Genomic DNA, 16,751 nt, shown 5'->3' with positions numbered 1-16,751 from the left:
ACTTTATTTGTCCTCTGAGCTGTTTGTTTAGTTTAATGAAAGTGTTTTTATCCTGCTGGTGCTACACCTCCTATTTTTTACCAAGATTTTCTTCCTCCTGTTACACATCCGACTGATTTTGTGATTCCACCAGGGTGGCTTGTTTTTTGAGTTAGTTCTGTACTTCTTCCTGGTGGATACAGCTGCCTCTATGCAGCTATTAACATGCTTGCACAGGGTTTCTGTGAACAGTTCTGCACAGGCTACAGTGTTCTCAGGGTTTATGAGGGCTTGAAATTTTGCCAGGTTCTCACTTAATAGCAGGAGGTTAGCCTTAGAGTAGTTCTTCCCGGTTTAGCTGGGGGTCTAGGTTTTATTTTTACTTCAAAGGAGACCATTTTGTGATCTGGCCTTACCAGGGAAGGCATTACAGTAGGGGGTGTGCAGCAGTTCCCATATTAGTGAGGACCACATCCAGATCCAGTATACTATACTTTTCATGGCAAATGTTTGCCTGCTTCTGTTAGAGCTCATTCCACTAGGGCTGTTGCCTCTACTGGTACTTTCTTCAAGGGGTTAGACACCAATTCCTTCCTTGAAGCTGCTACTTGGTCTTCTGTGCATACCTTTACTAAGCATTATAGGTTCATAGGTTGGTACTAGGCTATTGGCCCTAGGGCCTATACAAGCCTAGCCATAACAATTCCCTGGCTATTTCTTCCCACAGTATTTACTTCCCTGGACCCCTGTCTAGCAGGGCGACTGACGTGATCCCCGGGGTGAATTTCCTATCTCCCATCCAATCATCAAGGTTCCTTTTGAACAGGGCCAAAGAGGTGCTCTGCTTGACATGTATGGGCAGTCTATTCCAGAGTCTGGGGAGTCTCTGGGTCAGGAACCTATCCCTCCAGCATGTTATGTTCATTGTGATGACAAGGTTTAGATCCCTGGAGCATGTGTCTCTGATGGATTGGAATTTCTTTAAGTGTAGCATGTCCAGCAGCTCTGGGTTTCACATGGCCTTGTATGTTAAGTAAAGAATGCCTCTGAGTAGACGATATTTGACAGAGTATAGGTGGACTTTCTTTAGATGGTGAGCATAGGGCATCTGCTTTAGACCTGTGATTCTTTTAGTGAGGTATTTCTGTGGCCTTTCCAGTTGTTGCAGATGTCTTCAGAGGTGCATACCAAATGGGGTGTTGTATTCTATAATGGGTCTAATGAGGGACGAGTACAGTGGGACAATGACCTCCTTTTTTCTGGAATGTAAAGCCCTTAGTGATGAGGTGTGCCACACAGAAGGATTTTTTGACTATTGTGGCAACGTGGTTATTAAAGGTGAGACCATTGTCCACCTGTGTCCCTAAGTCTCTTATCACACTTTTGGTGTTTAGTGTACTGCCACCTATGTGGTAATTCATGGGTACATGTTTTTTCCCAAAGGGGATAATTATACATTTCTTGGCATTACGGTTGAGCCCATGACTCTGGCACTAAGCATCTGTTTCTGTAAGGCCCTTTTGTAGACTATCCATATAATTTGGGGATTCAATAATGGCTCCCATTTTGCAGTCATCTGCGAACTTTGTTAGCCAGAGTCCCTTAGTGTTGGCCTGTACTTCAGAGAAGTAGACGCCAAATAAGAGTGGTCCCAAGACTGAACCCTGAGGTACTCCACTTGTCACTTGTCTGGAGCTGGATTTGGAGTCGGCAACTTTTAAAGTGTGGGTTCTGAAAGTAGCCAGTTGGCAACCCATCGAGTGACTTAGGGATTAATGCCCATTTTAGTAAGTTTATCTATTATTCCAGAGTGGGGGATGGTGTCAAAGGCCTTGGCAAGGTCCAGATAGGCTGTGTGGACCACCTTACCCTTGTCCACGGCTCTGGAGACTGATTCTTAGAAGTCAATCAGGTTCAGGAGACAAGATCGGCCCTTCACGAACCCAAACTGCATGGGGTCCAGTGTTTGAAGGTTGCCAAAGTCTTTGTTTATAAGTTCTATGATAATACGTTCCATGGCCTTGCAGATCAGGCTCGTCAGACTGATGGGGCGGTAGTTCCCGGGATCCAAGGTGGATCACCCCTTGTGGAGTGGAATAACTGTAGCTGTGCGCCACTCAGTGGTCACGAAGCCTGAGGCGAGGCTATGATTAAACATGACACTTAGGTGAGGTGCCAGTTCATTTTTAGTTCATGTAGTACACAGCCTGGGATGTCGTCTGGTCCCATGGATGCTGTATTCTTAGCTTTGGAGAGTGCGTTTTTTACCTGTGTGGCCGTTATTACTGGAATTTGGCAATCTTTCGGTATTGAGGTGGGCCCTTCAGGGGGTGAGAGGGGGGTGAAGTTTGCACTGAATCGATCTGCCAGGATACTGGCAATATCCTTGGGATCAGTATATTTAATGCCATTCTGTTGTAGCTCAGAGCAGATCTGAGCATTGCCATTTAGATTCTTGACATAGCTACAGAATGCCTTGTGGTTGTCTTTGGAATCTTTGGCAATTTTATTTTCATAACTACCTTTGGAGGATTTTATGTGGGATCTCAGTTTCTTACTGAGGCTGGTAAGGGAGTTTTTTGCATCCTGACATTTTCCTCTTTTCTGCAACAGTTTCTTCCTTTTGTTGTAAAGTTTGTTTATGGCAAGGGACCACCAGATTGGCTTCCTTTTTTTGGAGGAGAGTGTCTTCGTTCTATTGGGGATGGCATGATTCATGCACGAGTGGATGTGCTCGTACAGTGCCTTAGTGTAGGATTCAGCAGTTGAACTTTCAGTTCCCGTCTGCATGGGTGTTATGAAGTTTGTCACTTCTGACTTGAGTTGCATGAAGTTGGCTTTGGAGAAGCTTTTTACGGAAGTTTCCTTACTGGGGGGTGGGGGTGGGATGTGGATGTCAAGGGTGATTAGCTTATGGTCAGACCTGACCAACGAGTGGGTGACCATAGGCGTGGAGCATCGATTTCCCATGTTAGTAATGACGAGGTCTAGGATACTGGAGCCCCTGGTGGGACTAAGGATTAGTTGATCCAGGACGTTGGAATTTATGAATTCCAAGAACTGTTGGGCAAATGTGTTGGTACACGAGTAGTTTTCCCAGTTAATGGAAAGGTAGTTGAAATCACATAGTATTAGGGTGTTTGGTTGTATCTATTTTCCAGTATGTTTAGAAAGGTATAGTGAGAATCTTGGGGCATGGTGGGGAATCTCTAGCAAGCTACAATTTGGATTGCAGTCTTACCTAGTGTTAGTTGCACCTGGAGAATTTCAGATGCATGGTGTTGGGCAACTAGCCTGGTGTTGTGAATATCCTTGGTGAATATGGACACTCCTCCACCTTTAGTGTTTCAGTCCTGGTTTGGTGGCCGAAAAGTGTGGTAAGAGTTGTAGCCGGGTATTGCAGGGGGCAATGAACATACAAAACAGAGAAATAAAAAGGGAGCATCTGAATGGCGATCATGGTACAGTGAGGACTGGGAAAGTCACCCTTTTTGCCACTGCAGTGTGATCTCAGAGTTGGTATATATAAGTTGCAGGGGAGCTTAAAAAAGGTTATCGATAAGATAAATGTATGTTTATTGTTTATTTTTTTATTTATTTGTCTTTTGTTAACTGGGCTGGGGGCCCATTTTCAGTGGAGACCCGAGGAGAAAAGCTCCACATATAGAGACAACATACAGAGTTTTATACTTTCAATACATACATTCTAGGCATTTATAGAGAGACATATTAGAAAATATAGTACATGGTGGTGTGACATCTTACCTAAATGAGATTTAACAACACATATAAAAAGAGTAGCAATTTACAAGAAGTAGTAAAATGCTGAGCAGGTAAAGAGTAGAATCCTTTTTTTTTTTTTTTTCTTACACCAAGTGGGTAGAAGTGGAGGAGTGAGTGGTGAAAGGGAATAGGCAGCGGGAGATGTAGAAAGGTGTAGAGGGATCAAGACAGTGGGAGGGAGTAAAGTAAGAGAGTGGAAGGGGGGGTGGGATGAGTATTAATAGTGGGAGAGATAAGGTTAGGTTTAGGTAGAGAACGGCTGAGAAAGACAACTAGGGGAACAGATTGTTGGTATTTAGGAGGATATAGGTTAGGGTGATGAAGGATTAGCATATTGTGGAGTAGTTGGGTGGGTAAAAGTTAGGTAGGGTGGCAACAAATGGTGGAGGGAGTGTTACCTAGGTAGTTCTTCAACTCTTTTTTTGAAGGGGGGGAGTGGATAGACCATATATTGTCAGGGAGCTTACTCCAAGTTTGAGACATAGAGCATTTACATAGTACTTTGCCTATAGTTTTATTGGGTCTGTAGGTATCAAGAAGTTGTTGGTCAGTGTTGCAGAGGGGTCTGGTATGTTTGTACAGGGATAGGAGGGTAGACAGGGAGGGATAGTCGGCAGATATTTAAAGTACAGAATGTGTCATTTGAAGCTGAGAGAGTTGAAGGAGTTGAGGGAAGTGAAGCCATTGCAGTTGTTTGAGGGCAAGGCAGTGGTGGGATTTATGGGGGAGGTTGCAGGCAAATCTAGCCATGTGGTAGTAGTTTGATTGAGTTTGGTTAAAAGATTTGCTTGAAGGTGGACAAGTATAGGGGAGGCATACAGTAAGCAAGAAAGGAGGTAGGCTTGAGCCAGGGAGGTCCTAGAGGAAATTGATAAGAATTTTTTCTTTCTGAATAATGGGCCTAGTTTTTGATTGGTCTTTTTGATGGATTGTTGGACATGAAGTTAACATTTCAGGTTATCATCTATTGTGACACCTAGAAGTTTGGTCTGAGAGTCAGCATGAATGACTGTATTTTCTAGAGAGGACAGAGTGAAGGACGTTTTAAGGTTGGCCATGGATTTTGGGAGGAAGAGTAGTAGCTTGGTTTTCTTTGGGTTAAGGATGAGTTGATTATTGACTAGCTAGTTCTCTACGGATTTAAATGATGTTTGTGTAAGAGCGTGGAGGTCAGTAGGGTTGTCGGAGAGGGTAATAAAATTCGAATAATCTGCATACTGGGTTAGGGAGGATGTGGAGCAGGCAGAGTAAAGATTATTAGTAAAAATATTAAAGAGGAAGGGGCCGAGAATAGATCTTTGGGGTACACCACTTTTGGTGGGTAGGAAGGGAGAGCAGGAGGACAGCTATCTAACGGATTGCTGTCTGTTCATAACATAACTAGAGAACCAAAGAGTAGTGGATGCAGAGAGGTTGAGTTCAGTAAGTGTTGTGAGGAGCTTAGGGTGGGGATGGTGTCAAATGCCTTAGAGAGGTTGAGGAATAAGCATAACACCACCTCAGCTACAGTCTGAGTGAAAGAGAGAAGGGCAGTGGAGGTGCTGTGGTGGGGCCTAAATCCATGTTGTGAGGCGGTGAGGAGATTTTTACTGTAGTAAATATTTGAGAAGCTATATATGAATGCATTTCGCTAGGATTTTTGAGAGAGGTGAGAGGATAACTATAGGGCAGAAACTGGATGGGTCAGTGGCATTACTTCCTTTGTGAAGGGGTACTGTGAAGAAGGATTTCCAGATGCCTGGTACTATGGATTCTTTGATAGAATGATTAATAAGAATTGATACAAGATATGCTATAGTACTGGCAGCAAGTTTGAGAAATTGAGGGGATAGATTGTCATAGGAAGGAGAATATGTTTTAAGTTTCAGCAGAAGAGATTTTATATAGGGGGTAGGGACAGGTTTCAGGGAGGAGGTTACGTGGGGGCAGGTACTGGAGGGGGAGGGGGATTGTGAATGGTTGCTGTCAGGAGGGGTAAGTTAGCAGATTGTGTCTATGAAGTAATTGTTTAGTAGGGTCGCTGTTTCAAGGGGTGTTTTGTTAGGGAAGGAGTTGGGGGTGGAAGGTTTTCATGGATGGAGAATGCAGTTCAAGGTATGCCAAAACTGTTTAGGGTTTGAAGAGTGGGTAGGTTGAGCATCTAGGTAGACGTTTTTCCTGTCTTGAACAATACTTTTTTTTAGTAAGGTTTCGTAGTTGTTTGAATCTAAGGAGGAAGAGATGGGGATTTAGACTTAGTCCATTTTTTCCAGGTGGAATCCCTAAGTTTCATGGTTGAAAGAGCATGTTTGGAGAGCCAGGGTGCTGGAGTAGATTTGATCCTAAGTTTTCTTATGGGAGTTAGGGAGTTTAGTATGTGCAGGAAGATATCAAATTCAAGAATGGCTTCTTTCAAGGGAAGGTTGTACAGGTATGACCAGTTTACAGGGGAGAGCAGGTGGCTGAAGTTATCTGCATTAAAATTAGATAGGTTTTGTCAGTCTTTATAAAGGTGGGTTTTAGAGGTGTGAGATGGTATTCTTAGTATTGAGACAGGGAGGTGATGACTTAAGGAGTCTGGTGGATTATGGTACTGATAGGGGTTGGAGGTTAGGATCCAGTCAATAATGCAGCAGGAGTTCTTGTAGATGCGGGTGGGGGTAGAAATAGATTGACTGAAACCAATAAGGTCAATATCGACACTTGGAGAGAAGTTTTGAGACTTTATTCCAATCAATGTTAACATCTCCTAATAATATTGTCTCGTATGATAGATGCTGAGAGGTCCAGGATAGGACAGATTCAATTACTGGTATATTGTTACCAGGAGGAATGTAAATAGTTGCAATTGCAAATTTCTTGTGTGGGTTAAGACGACAATTAAGGCAGATGAGTTCTGGTGAAAAGTATGTGAGAGGGAGTGAGAGGGGGGTAAGGATAAGATGTTCTGTGAACAAGATAGCTACACCTCCCCGAAATAGAACAGTACCTTTTTTATTTCATTTTCGCAAGAAGCCCTTTCTGTATGCCATAGTAGTTGCCATAAATCACAGGTCTGTTTAAAGGGACATACGTGTATTTGTAGTGAGTGGTTATGCGTGTAGAAGAGTATTGGATTGTTCATACTTGTTTTGATGTTACAACTTTTGTGTTTGTGTACGTTCACCATTTTAAAGTTGTTTTGTTTTTGTCTCGTCAATTTAAAGTTTGTTTTGTGTCATTCTGATAAAATCATAGGGATCCACATAAATATATATAGTGAATAAAGGAGTGGTTATGGAACGACTAATGCTAGTGCCAATGCAAAACCAATGGAGCAGGACATACCTGACATACAGATCTGCAACGTTAATAATCATGGAGGTTTGGATCGGGTAGCTAGTGCCAATGAAAACCAATGGAGCAGGATATACCTGACATACAAATCTGCAACGCTACTAATGATGGAGGTTTGGATCAGGTAGCTAGTGCCAATGAAAAAACAATGCATCTGCTTTGTCATGGGGTGAAGCCGTTAAAAGAAACTAGCCACTGTCATGCAAACTGAACCTGCTGAAAATACAGATTTTTATAATGGAGCTTTGGATACATCTCCTAACTCCAATGGAACAATCAGTGCTATGCGATAGCAAACAGAAAGTGTATGCAACGGAAAATGTCAGAAAGCCAAACAAGAATTCCATTAAACTATATGCCACTGCGGTTGTTATAAAACATGAACCAAATCTGTTAAAAATAAAAAAAAATACCAATTGTTCATAAAAGAACTAATGTGATACATTAGTAAATAGTTACTGCATCTAAAATGTGACTGATGCTTTGGGTTTTAAAGCACAAGACATTAGTTCGCTTATTCATCTAGGACAGAAACATTTCTGTAACATTACATTTGAAATACTTTTCTTATGGAACAAGTTTCTGGAATTTTGTACAGAAAAGCTGACATTTGTTGTTGAACTTATTACATTTTCTTAAATGTGAATAGGCAAAACAAATGATAAATAACCTTGCATCTGTAGAGGAAATGGAATGTATAATTATGTTAAAAATGTTTGTCAAGCAATGCAATTTGTTAAAAAAAGTAACTGATGAATAAATAAATAATTTGGCCTGGGGCATGAGTGATTGTTACTTATTTAGCAATATAAAATACAGCATTGCTGTTACTTACTTAGTAATTATAAAATACAGCATTGCTGTTACTTGCTTAGTAAATATAAAATACGGCATTCCTGTTACTTACTTAGTGAATATAAAATACAGCATTCCTGTTACTTACTTAGTAATTATAAAATACAGCATTGCTGTTACTTACTTAGTAAATATAAAATACGGCATTCCTGTTACTTACTTAGTAAATATAAAATACGGCATTCCTGTTACTTACTTAGTAAATATAAAATACAGCATTGCTGTTACTTACTTAGTAAATATAAAATACGGCATTCCTGTTACTTACTTAGTAAATATAAAATACGGCATTCCTGTTACTTACTTAGTAAATATAAAATACGGCATTCCTGTTACTTACTTAGTAAATATAAAATACGGCATTCCTGTTACTTACTTAGTAAATATAAAATACAGCATTCCTGTTACTTACTTAGTAAATATAAAATACGGCATTCCTGTTACTTACTTAGTAAATAGAAAATACGGCATTCCTGTTACTTACTTAGTAAATATAAAATACGGCATTCCTGTTACTTACTTAGTAAATAGAAAATACGGCATTCCTGTTACTTACTTAGTGAATAGAAAATACAGCATTGCTGTTACTTACTTAGTAAATATAAAATACGGCATTCCTGTTACTTACTTAGTAAATAGAAAATACGGCATTCCTGTTACTTACTTAGTGAACAGAAAATACAGCATTGCTGTTACTTACTTAGTAAATAGAAAATACGGCATTGCTGTTACTTACTTAGTAAATAGAAAATACGGCATTCCTGTTACTTACTTAGTAAATAGAAAATACGGCATTCCTGTTACTTACTTAGTGAATAGAAAATACGGCATTGCTGTTACTTACTTAGTAAATATAAAATACGGCATTCCTGTTACTTACTTAGTAAATATAAAATACGGCATTCCTGTTACTTACTTAGTAAATATAAAATACGGCATTCCTGTTACTTACTTAGTAAATATAAAATACGGCATTGCTGTTACTTACTTAGTAAATATAAAATACAGCATTGCTGTTACTTACTTAGTAAATATAAAATACGGCATTGCTGTTACTTACTTAGTAAATATAAAATACGGCATTCCTGTTACTTACTTAGTAAATATAAAATCGGCATTGCTGTTACTTACTTAGTAAATATAAAATACAGCATTGCTGTTACTTACTTAGTAAATATAAAATACGGCATTGCTGTTACTTACTTAGTAAATATAAAATACGGCATTCCTGTTACTTACTTAGTAAATATAAAATACGGCATTCCTGTTACTTACTTAGTAAATATAAAATACGGCATTGTTGTTACTTACTTAGTAAATATAAAATACAGCATTGCTGTTACTTACTTAGTAAATATAAAATACGGCATTGCTGTTACTTACTTAGTAAATATAAAATACGGCATTGCTGTTACTTACTTAGTAAATATAAAATACGGCATTGCTGTTACTTACTTAGTGAATATAAAATACAGCATTGCTGTTACTTACTTAGTAAATATAAAATACGGCATTCCTGTTACTTACTTAGTGAATAGAAAATACAGCATTGCTGTTACTTACTTAGTGAATATAAAATACAGCATTCCTTTAGTGTTATTACTCGCAGTGGTGTATTAGTGAATATAAATACAGCATTCCCTTAGTGTTATTACTCGCAGTGGTGTATTAGTGAATATAAATACAGCATTCCCTTAGTGTTATTACTCGCAGTGGTGTATTAGTGAATATAAATACAGCATTCCCTTAGTGTTATTACTCGCAGTGGTGTATTAGTGAATATAAAATACAGCATTCACTTAGTGTTATTACTCGCAGTGGTGTATTAGTGAATATAAAATACGGCATTCCCTTAGTGTTATTACTCGCAGTGGTGTATTAATGAATATAAAATACAGCATTCCCTTAGTGTTATTACTCGCAGTGGTGTATTAGTGAATATAAATACAGCATTCTCTTAGTGTTATTACTCGCAGTGGTGTATTAGTGAATATAAAATACAGCATTCCCTTAGTGTTATTACTCGCAGTGGTGTATTAGTGAATATAAATACAGCATTCCCTTAGTGTTACTACTCGCAGTGGTGTATTAGTGAATATAAAATACAGCATTCCCTTAGTGTTATTACTCGCAGTGGTGTATTAGTGAATATAAAATACAGCATTCCCTTAGTGTTATTACTCGCAGTGGTGTATTAATGAATATAAAATACAGCATTCCCTTAGTGTTATTACTCGCAGTGGTGTATTAGTGAATATAAAATACAGCATTCCCTTAGTGTTATTACTCGCAGTGGTGTACTAGTGAATATAAAATACAGCATTCCCTTAGTGTTATTACTCGCAGTGGTGTATTAGTGAATATAAAATATAGCATTCCCTTAGTGTTATTACTCGCAGTGGTGTATTAGTGAATATAAAATACAGCATTCCCTTAGTGTTATTACTCCCAGTGGTGTACTAGTGAATATAAAATACAGCATTCCCTTAGTGTTATTACTCCCAGTGGTGTATTAGTGAATATAAAATACAGCATTCCCTTAGTGTTATTACTCGCAGTGGTGTATTAGTGAATATAAAATACAGCATTCCCTTAGTGTTATTACTCGCAGTGGTGTACTAGTGAATATAAAATACAGCATTCCCTTAGTGTTATTACTCGCAGTGGTGTATTAGTGAATATAAAATACAGCATTTTCTTAGTGTTATTACCCCCAGTGGTGTACTAGTGAATATAAAATACAGCATTTTCTTAGTGTTGTGAATATAAAATACAGCATTCCCTTAGTGTTATTACTCGCAGTGGTGTACTAGTGAATATAAAATACAGCATTCCCTTAGTGTTATTACTACCAGTGGTGTATTAGTGAATATAAAATACTACATTCCCTTAGTGTTATTGCTCCCAGTGGTGTACAGGAAAATGTATGATACTGTGCTCTGCCAAAAACATTACTTTTATTGAGTTAATTCTACCCTTATAAGTGAATGCGATAAAGGATAACAACTATGTGGGAAATGAGACAAATTACTACAAAATGTGAACTGTCTTGTTGTAAATATAATAAAATATGAAATTTATGGCAGGGTCGTAACTAGGGCAGGGTAAAGGGGATGGATGCCCCAATTGCAAGCTGTTAGGGAATGCAACTAAGCAGGTGTCGATAATGTGGGGATGCAGAACTAGCATTCATGTATGAATGCCAAACCTGCAATAATGGCATACACCTCTCAATTCCTTTGCTCAAGAATTCTAGTCAGGCAAAAATAATGGGGCAACAAAAGTCCAAAACTGGGCCAATTTTCAGTATCACTCAATTACTTTAAAAAGTTCATAGAAGAAGAGGTTTTGCAGCAATATAAATTTTCTGAACAATACAAAACATGAAATTCTAAATTCTGGCATTATTTATTGATTGTGATCCTTCTTGGCAATTTACCAAATAATGAAAATTCTATGAGGAACAAGACAAAAATATGAAGAAAAATTCAGGAAATTCTGAAAAAAAGGAAACTCTCAGTGTGCAGTAGTTTAAACTACAGCAAACCATAAAAGACCTAAATTTGGCTTGTGACATAAACAAGATAAGATGGACACATGGATAGGTTTCTCAAATAATTCCCAATCTCTGCAACAGCCCCCCCCCCCCAATCCATGTGAAACAGAGTTCCTCCTTATCCCCACTTAAGCACAACTTAGGCAAATTAATGGGTAATCAGAAATTCTCCCCTGGAATGATGCCTATGTCTCTGACAGACAGAGGTAGTCAGTAAATCATTCCCATATAAATCAAATTTGTGGGTCATATTTGGGTTGATGACTAGGCTTATAAGGGCCCTACTAGTCATTAGTCTAATACACATCTATGAAGCTATTAACAGTATGCTAAACTGTAGCTACAGTTTCAGAACAGAAAAGCATTTTTTTTTCTTCAAGAGACAGACTTTTTTTTTGAAGCTTTAAGGTGGCGGGACTGGCAAGACCTGATGGTTCAGTAATGCAGTACCGGCATTTGCTCACAAAATGTCAGTAGTATATTTATGGTCACATACTGAGGTATACAATGGTAATGAGAAACAGCAGAGTGGAAGGAAATATAACAGTATCTGACAAGGAAAGAAATAATTCTACAAGCAAAATGTATATGATTAACAGATGTGAAAAAATCAGATACTTCATAGAAATATAAAAACAGAAGTGACAGATATTACAAAAAGCAACTTATCTGAAGTCATGGGGTCTGTTGATGAAAAAGGAAACACATTTCAATGTTTTGCTAAGAGTTATGAAATGGTTTCATTAGGAAAAGGGAAGCAAAATAAGAAAAGGAAACAGAGATGCCCTTAAAGAACAGAACGTTCTATAACTGATACTTTAGTGAATATATATATATATATGGATAATTAATATGGCAGGATAGACATACCTGTACATAGGTATTTAGGATTAAAACGGATTTATTTTTCTTTCTTCTTTTTGAGATACTTTACAGGAACTAAAATGAGGCCAAAAAGTAACAGGTTTCAAAGATCATCCAGGAACTTTGGTTACTTTTGGAAATAAGGAGGCTGTTCAAAGGAAAGTAAAGGCATAAACAAACTGAGGTAGATATAGGGCGCATAACCCGAGATGAAGATGGAAATGTTACAATTTTGGCACAATTTTGGCAGGATCGTTGTGCATCCAACCTGAAAACATTATAGCTATGGCAAGATCTTTGTGCATCCTTTTATTATTCATGCAAAAACAGACTAATATCATTGAAAATAAAACTGAGAAATGTATACAGAAGTAGAGATGGTGTGATACTAAAATACAAAGAAGTCTTACAAAACTTTAGTTAAGGAATTATTATATGATGTAAGACAGATCAGGAAGTTTAAGGAAGAAAATGAGAACTATGCCCTATGGAGAGTAATGTTACTTAAATCATAAAAAGGGGGGAGTTATGCTTTTATTGTCAAGTTAAGTATAAGGAAGGCAGAATGAGAAAGACTGAAGTGAAGGCAGGACAAATAGTTTACACGCAAGCACGTTACGACTATAGGGGAGGTTTGCATTAAAACTTAATACAGTAAGGACAGCACAGAATTTAAACAGAAGTAAAATATAAAACATTAATGCTTGTTAGGGGAATTAGAAGCAAAAATAATATAAGTAAAGCAAAACACTATATGGATTAGATGGTACAAGATATACCTTTTATTTGGAAATTAATAGAGAAGGAATATATTTTTTGAAAATGTGTAAAATGAATGGTTATTAAAGGGGAATACTAAATGATGACTCTTTAAAGATTCAAAACCTTGTACCCTTGGTACAGGAAGTAGCACAATAACAAGTCAGAGTTTAGTCCTGTACACTACTGCCACACCAGACTATTGCCACAAATCTTCTGACTGAACATTCTGACACAGAAGACAGCCCCTAACAGCAAGGAAAAAATATAAACCTTCAGGTATACACAAGATAGCCAGCAGGTTTCTGAGGTAAATGTAAAAGAACAATGTCTTCTTTCAAGCTGTAATTTTTGTTTACATATTAAACAATCATTCCTTTTTATATTTTCTTTTTTTTTTTTTGCAACTGTACTTGGTAAATATATCACATTTTGCCACTCGTCACCATTAGGTCAACAACTAGCTTGTCCAGTAAGCCACTTTGTAAATACATGCAAAGGAACAAAATTTGAATTATGCAAGCCATAGACGTATCCCTACAGTGTTGCCGAAATAAATAATCAATCCTTTTGCTTCTCCTTTAAGCGTAGAAATTAATGGTAAGCATTATGGCAAAGCAACCTTTCCTAATCTGACCCTACACCTAAACTCAATAAAACTCGAGTTATCTGCACTTAGTGAAACCAGATGTAAAAAAATGAAACGCTTACTTTACACTTGCTGACCATGCCAATGGCCTAACCTACCTCCCAAACCACTGATGTAAAAGATGAGACACTTGCTTTACACTTGCCGACCATGCCAGTGGCCTAACCTACCTCCTAAACCACTGATGTAAAAGGTGAAACACTTACTTTACACTTGCTGACCTGACCATGCCTGTGGCCTAACCCACTGTATCTCCCAAACCACTGATGTAAAAGATGAGACACTTACTTTACACTTGTCGACCATGCCAATGGCCTAACCTACCTCCCAAACCACTAATGTAAAAGATGAAACATTTACTTTACACTTGCTGACCTGACCATGCCTGTGGCCTAACCTACTGTATCTCCCAAACCACTGATGTAAAAGATGAAACACTTACTTTACACTTGCTGACCATGCCAATGGCCTAACTAACCTCCCAAACTAATCACCCCTATTTACTAAGCCATCCCATCCTCAGTCTTAACCAACTGCTTCCTGCACTTATGCTCCACTGTGAAGCTACTGCTGTCTAAATTAAAACCCATTTAGTCCTTTTTTTTTTACTTACCTCATTGGCTGTGGACACACAGACTACTTAGTACTCTGCCCTGCCTCATGAACAGCATGATGTCAACATTGTGCATCCTTGATCCCTCACCTCTTCCACCCCCACATACTATCACCCAATTGGCCACATTGTATTGTGTTCCCCTGATGGACATGTGGCTTGTACAGTTGGAATGCTGCATATGGGGATTTAATACTTTTGTTATACTTCAGTGCTTACTTCAAAAACTTGTGTCTGTCTGACATTATTACAATCTGTTATACTTGTACTGACGGCAAAGTGTCTTGTGGGAGTTTTCCTGAATTAGCAGAATGAAGCAGGTCCCCATTTCATAAGTATGCATTTCCATATCTTTTTTATAGATTTTGTACTTCTGAAATTTTTCTTTTTATAACGGACAGTGATGCCTTTCATTATAAAAATTACACGCAGATCTTAATGCTCTAGGGCATGCAAGGTTACCTGACAGTACCAGGTTGTTGTTAACTACCCAGTAACAGCTGAGAATAATTCATTATTCTTTATGTTATGATGCCACAGTGCTACTGCAGAAATATTTTCTTCCCTGTTAAAATCACCATTTTTATACCCCAACCCCTGTGACGTAGTGTATTCCACTGTCTGTTCTGAGGAAAGATCCAGAAACGTGAACTGGAAAGCATGCAAAGGGGAGGGATTCTGTTTAGGCATTAGTAATACCAGTAGCAAAATAAATGTACAGCATGAGTTTTCTGGATCAGACAGGAAACAAAAGCTTACTAGGTTAGAGAACTGATTTTAGAGGACCCAGTCCAGCCACATCCTTTGAGAATCATAATTTAAACAAAGCACAGAGCATAGCATTTAAAACACATACTGTATATTAACAGACTGAGGATCAGACATTAGTAAACATTACTTACTAAGCAATTATAAAAGTCTGGTAATAGTAATGCAAACTTAAATACAGAGGAAAATAAGTATTATAATTACAATCTGGCAGAAAGGATAACTGCATACATCCAGATTTTGTTTAAAATTCAAAGTCAGTGAGAAATAAAAGGAGGTCAGATGAGATCTATGCACTGATTCACATTTCTATATTCCTGTAGTCTCTGGTTTAACACAATATATAGTACATACTACATTGCTGGAAGAACTTCCAAACATGTGATACAGACCAGGACTCAAACTTCTAGCATAAGGGCAAAATATTTAATTTTTAGTTAGCTTGAATTGCCACTTTAAACCAAACAAATTTAATTATGCGTAGAAAATAAAGTACAGCACAGATCTCTGTTAAAGTGTCACTCTGCAGCACTCTGAGCATGGTTCCACTTACACCAAAACAAACTACAGAACCGAAAGACATAAGAATATGGTGCCTTTTACAGTTTAACATGACAAAGTATACTTATTTTCCACAGACTATTTCCACTGTATCTCCTGGCAGCTCAGAATTTCTTATCTGAAGCTTTATGCTCTATTGTTCCTTCTTTTCTACTGCTACACAAACACAAGCCCTGCTGCCTCTAAGGGCAATCAGCCACCAATAAAAACAAGTTTTCTCATCAGGACAGAAATTGTTACCTCCAGCTTCATGATGCCTTGTTTCAGCCTCCAGTTGCAAAATCCAGACTGTTCAAAACAACTTCTGCCCACATAGGCATAAAAAAGAAACAAAATAAACCCAGAAATCTGAGTACTTTTGTAACTTCCTACACAGATAACTTTTGTGTAACCCAACACTTAACTTCCTGTCCACCTGAAATGTCTTCCTACACCTCTCCATGACCTAATTAATATTCATCATATGACTCTGTGAGGAACATAGAAGAGGAAGGGCTTGTTTGAATATTTAACAAGACAAACACAAAACTCCCACCATAGCATGAGTTGATTAATATGTATGACATAAATCTGTGAGGACGGTACAAGTTACATACCTCTCAACTGTCCAGAATTTCACAGAATGGCTGCATTTTGGCTCATATTTTTGGTCCATTTCTTATAACATCTGTGGCTTTTAGCAAATCATTGAAAAGTGAAGTAAATAATAACAGACATTTGAATTTCAGATTTCGTATCCTTCAAAAAATCCATGCTAATGCAAAACCTGTTATTTTATCAACTTTCTAAGTTTATAAGGGCAATATTTATTGTTTTATTTACCAGGATAGGACACTGATCACAATACCCAATTTGCCCCTGATTTTGGGCCTTTGTCTCCAAATGTTTTGGCTTTGTCCCGAATTTTTGTGCCAAGAGCTTGAGAGGCATGAGAGGAAAGTTGTTTAAACATTTAATAAAAGAGACTCAGAAATTAATCTCTGAAATGTGTCCCTAACATTGCATGGCCTGATTAATACTTATAATATAAATTTGTGAGGAAGGTACTG

General features: G+C 38.0%; 1 protein-coding gene across 1 annotated transcript in view; it reads right to left on the bottom strand.

Annotated features, from left to right (window-relative positions):
* LOC122798724 (gastrula zinc finger protein XlCGF26.1-like) overlaps positions 1–16,082 on the bottom strand; it is a 135,609-nt gene extending 119,527 nt beyond the window's left edge. The window contains exon 1 of the mRNA XM_044067822.1: positions 15,943–16,082. Coding sequence (XP_043923757.1) covers positions 15,943–15,954 — 12 coding nt within the window. The 5' untranslated portion in view covers positions 15,955–16,082. The remainder of the gene's footprint in view (positions 1–15,942) is intronic.
* Between the last annotated feature and the right edge of the window lie 669 nt (positions 16,083–16,751).

The sequence above is a fragment of the Protopterus annectens genome, chromosome 3.part1 (assembly GCF_019279795.1).
Source record: "Protopterus annectens isolate FY-2018-M chromosome 3.part1, PAN1.0, whole genome shotgun sequence".
Lineage (NCBI taxonomy): Eukaryota > Metazoa > Chordata > Ceratodontiformes > Protopteridae > Protopterus > Protopterus annectens.
This window is presented reverse-complemented; position numbering and strand designations above follow the sequence as displayed.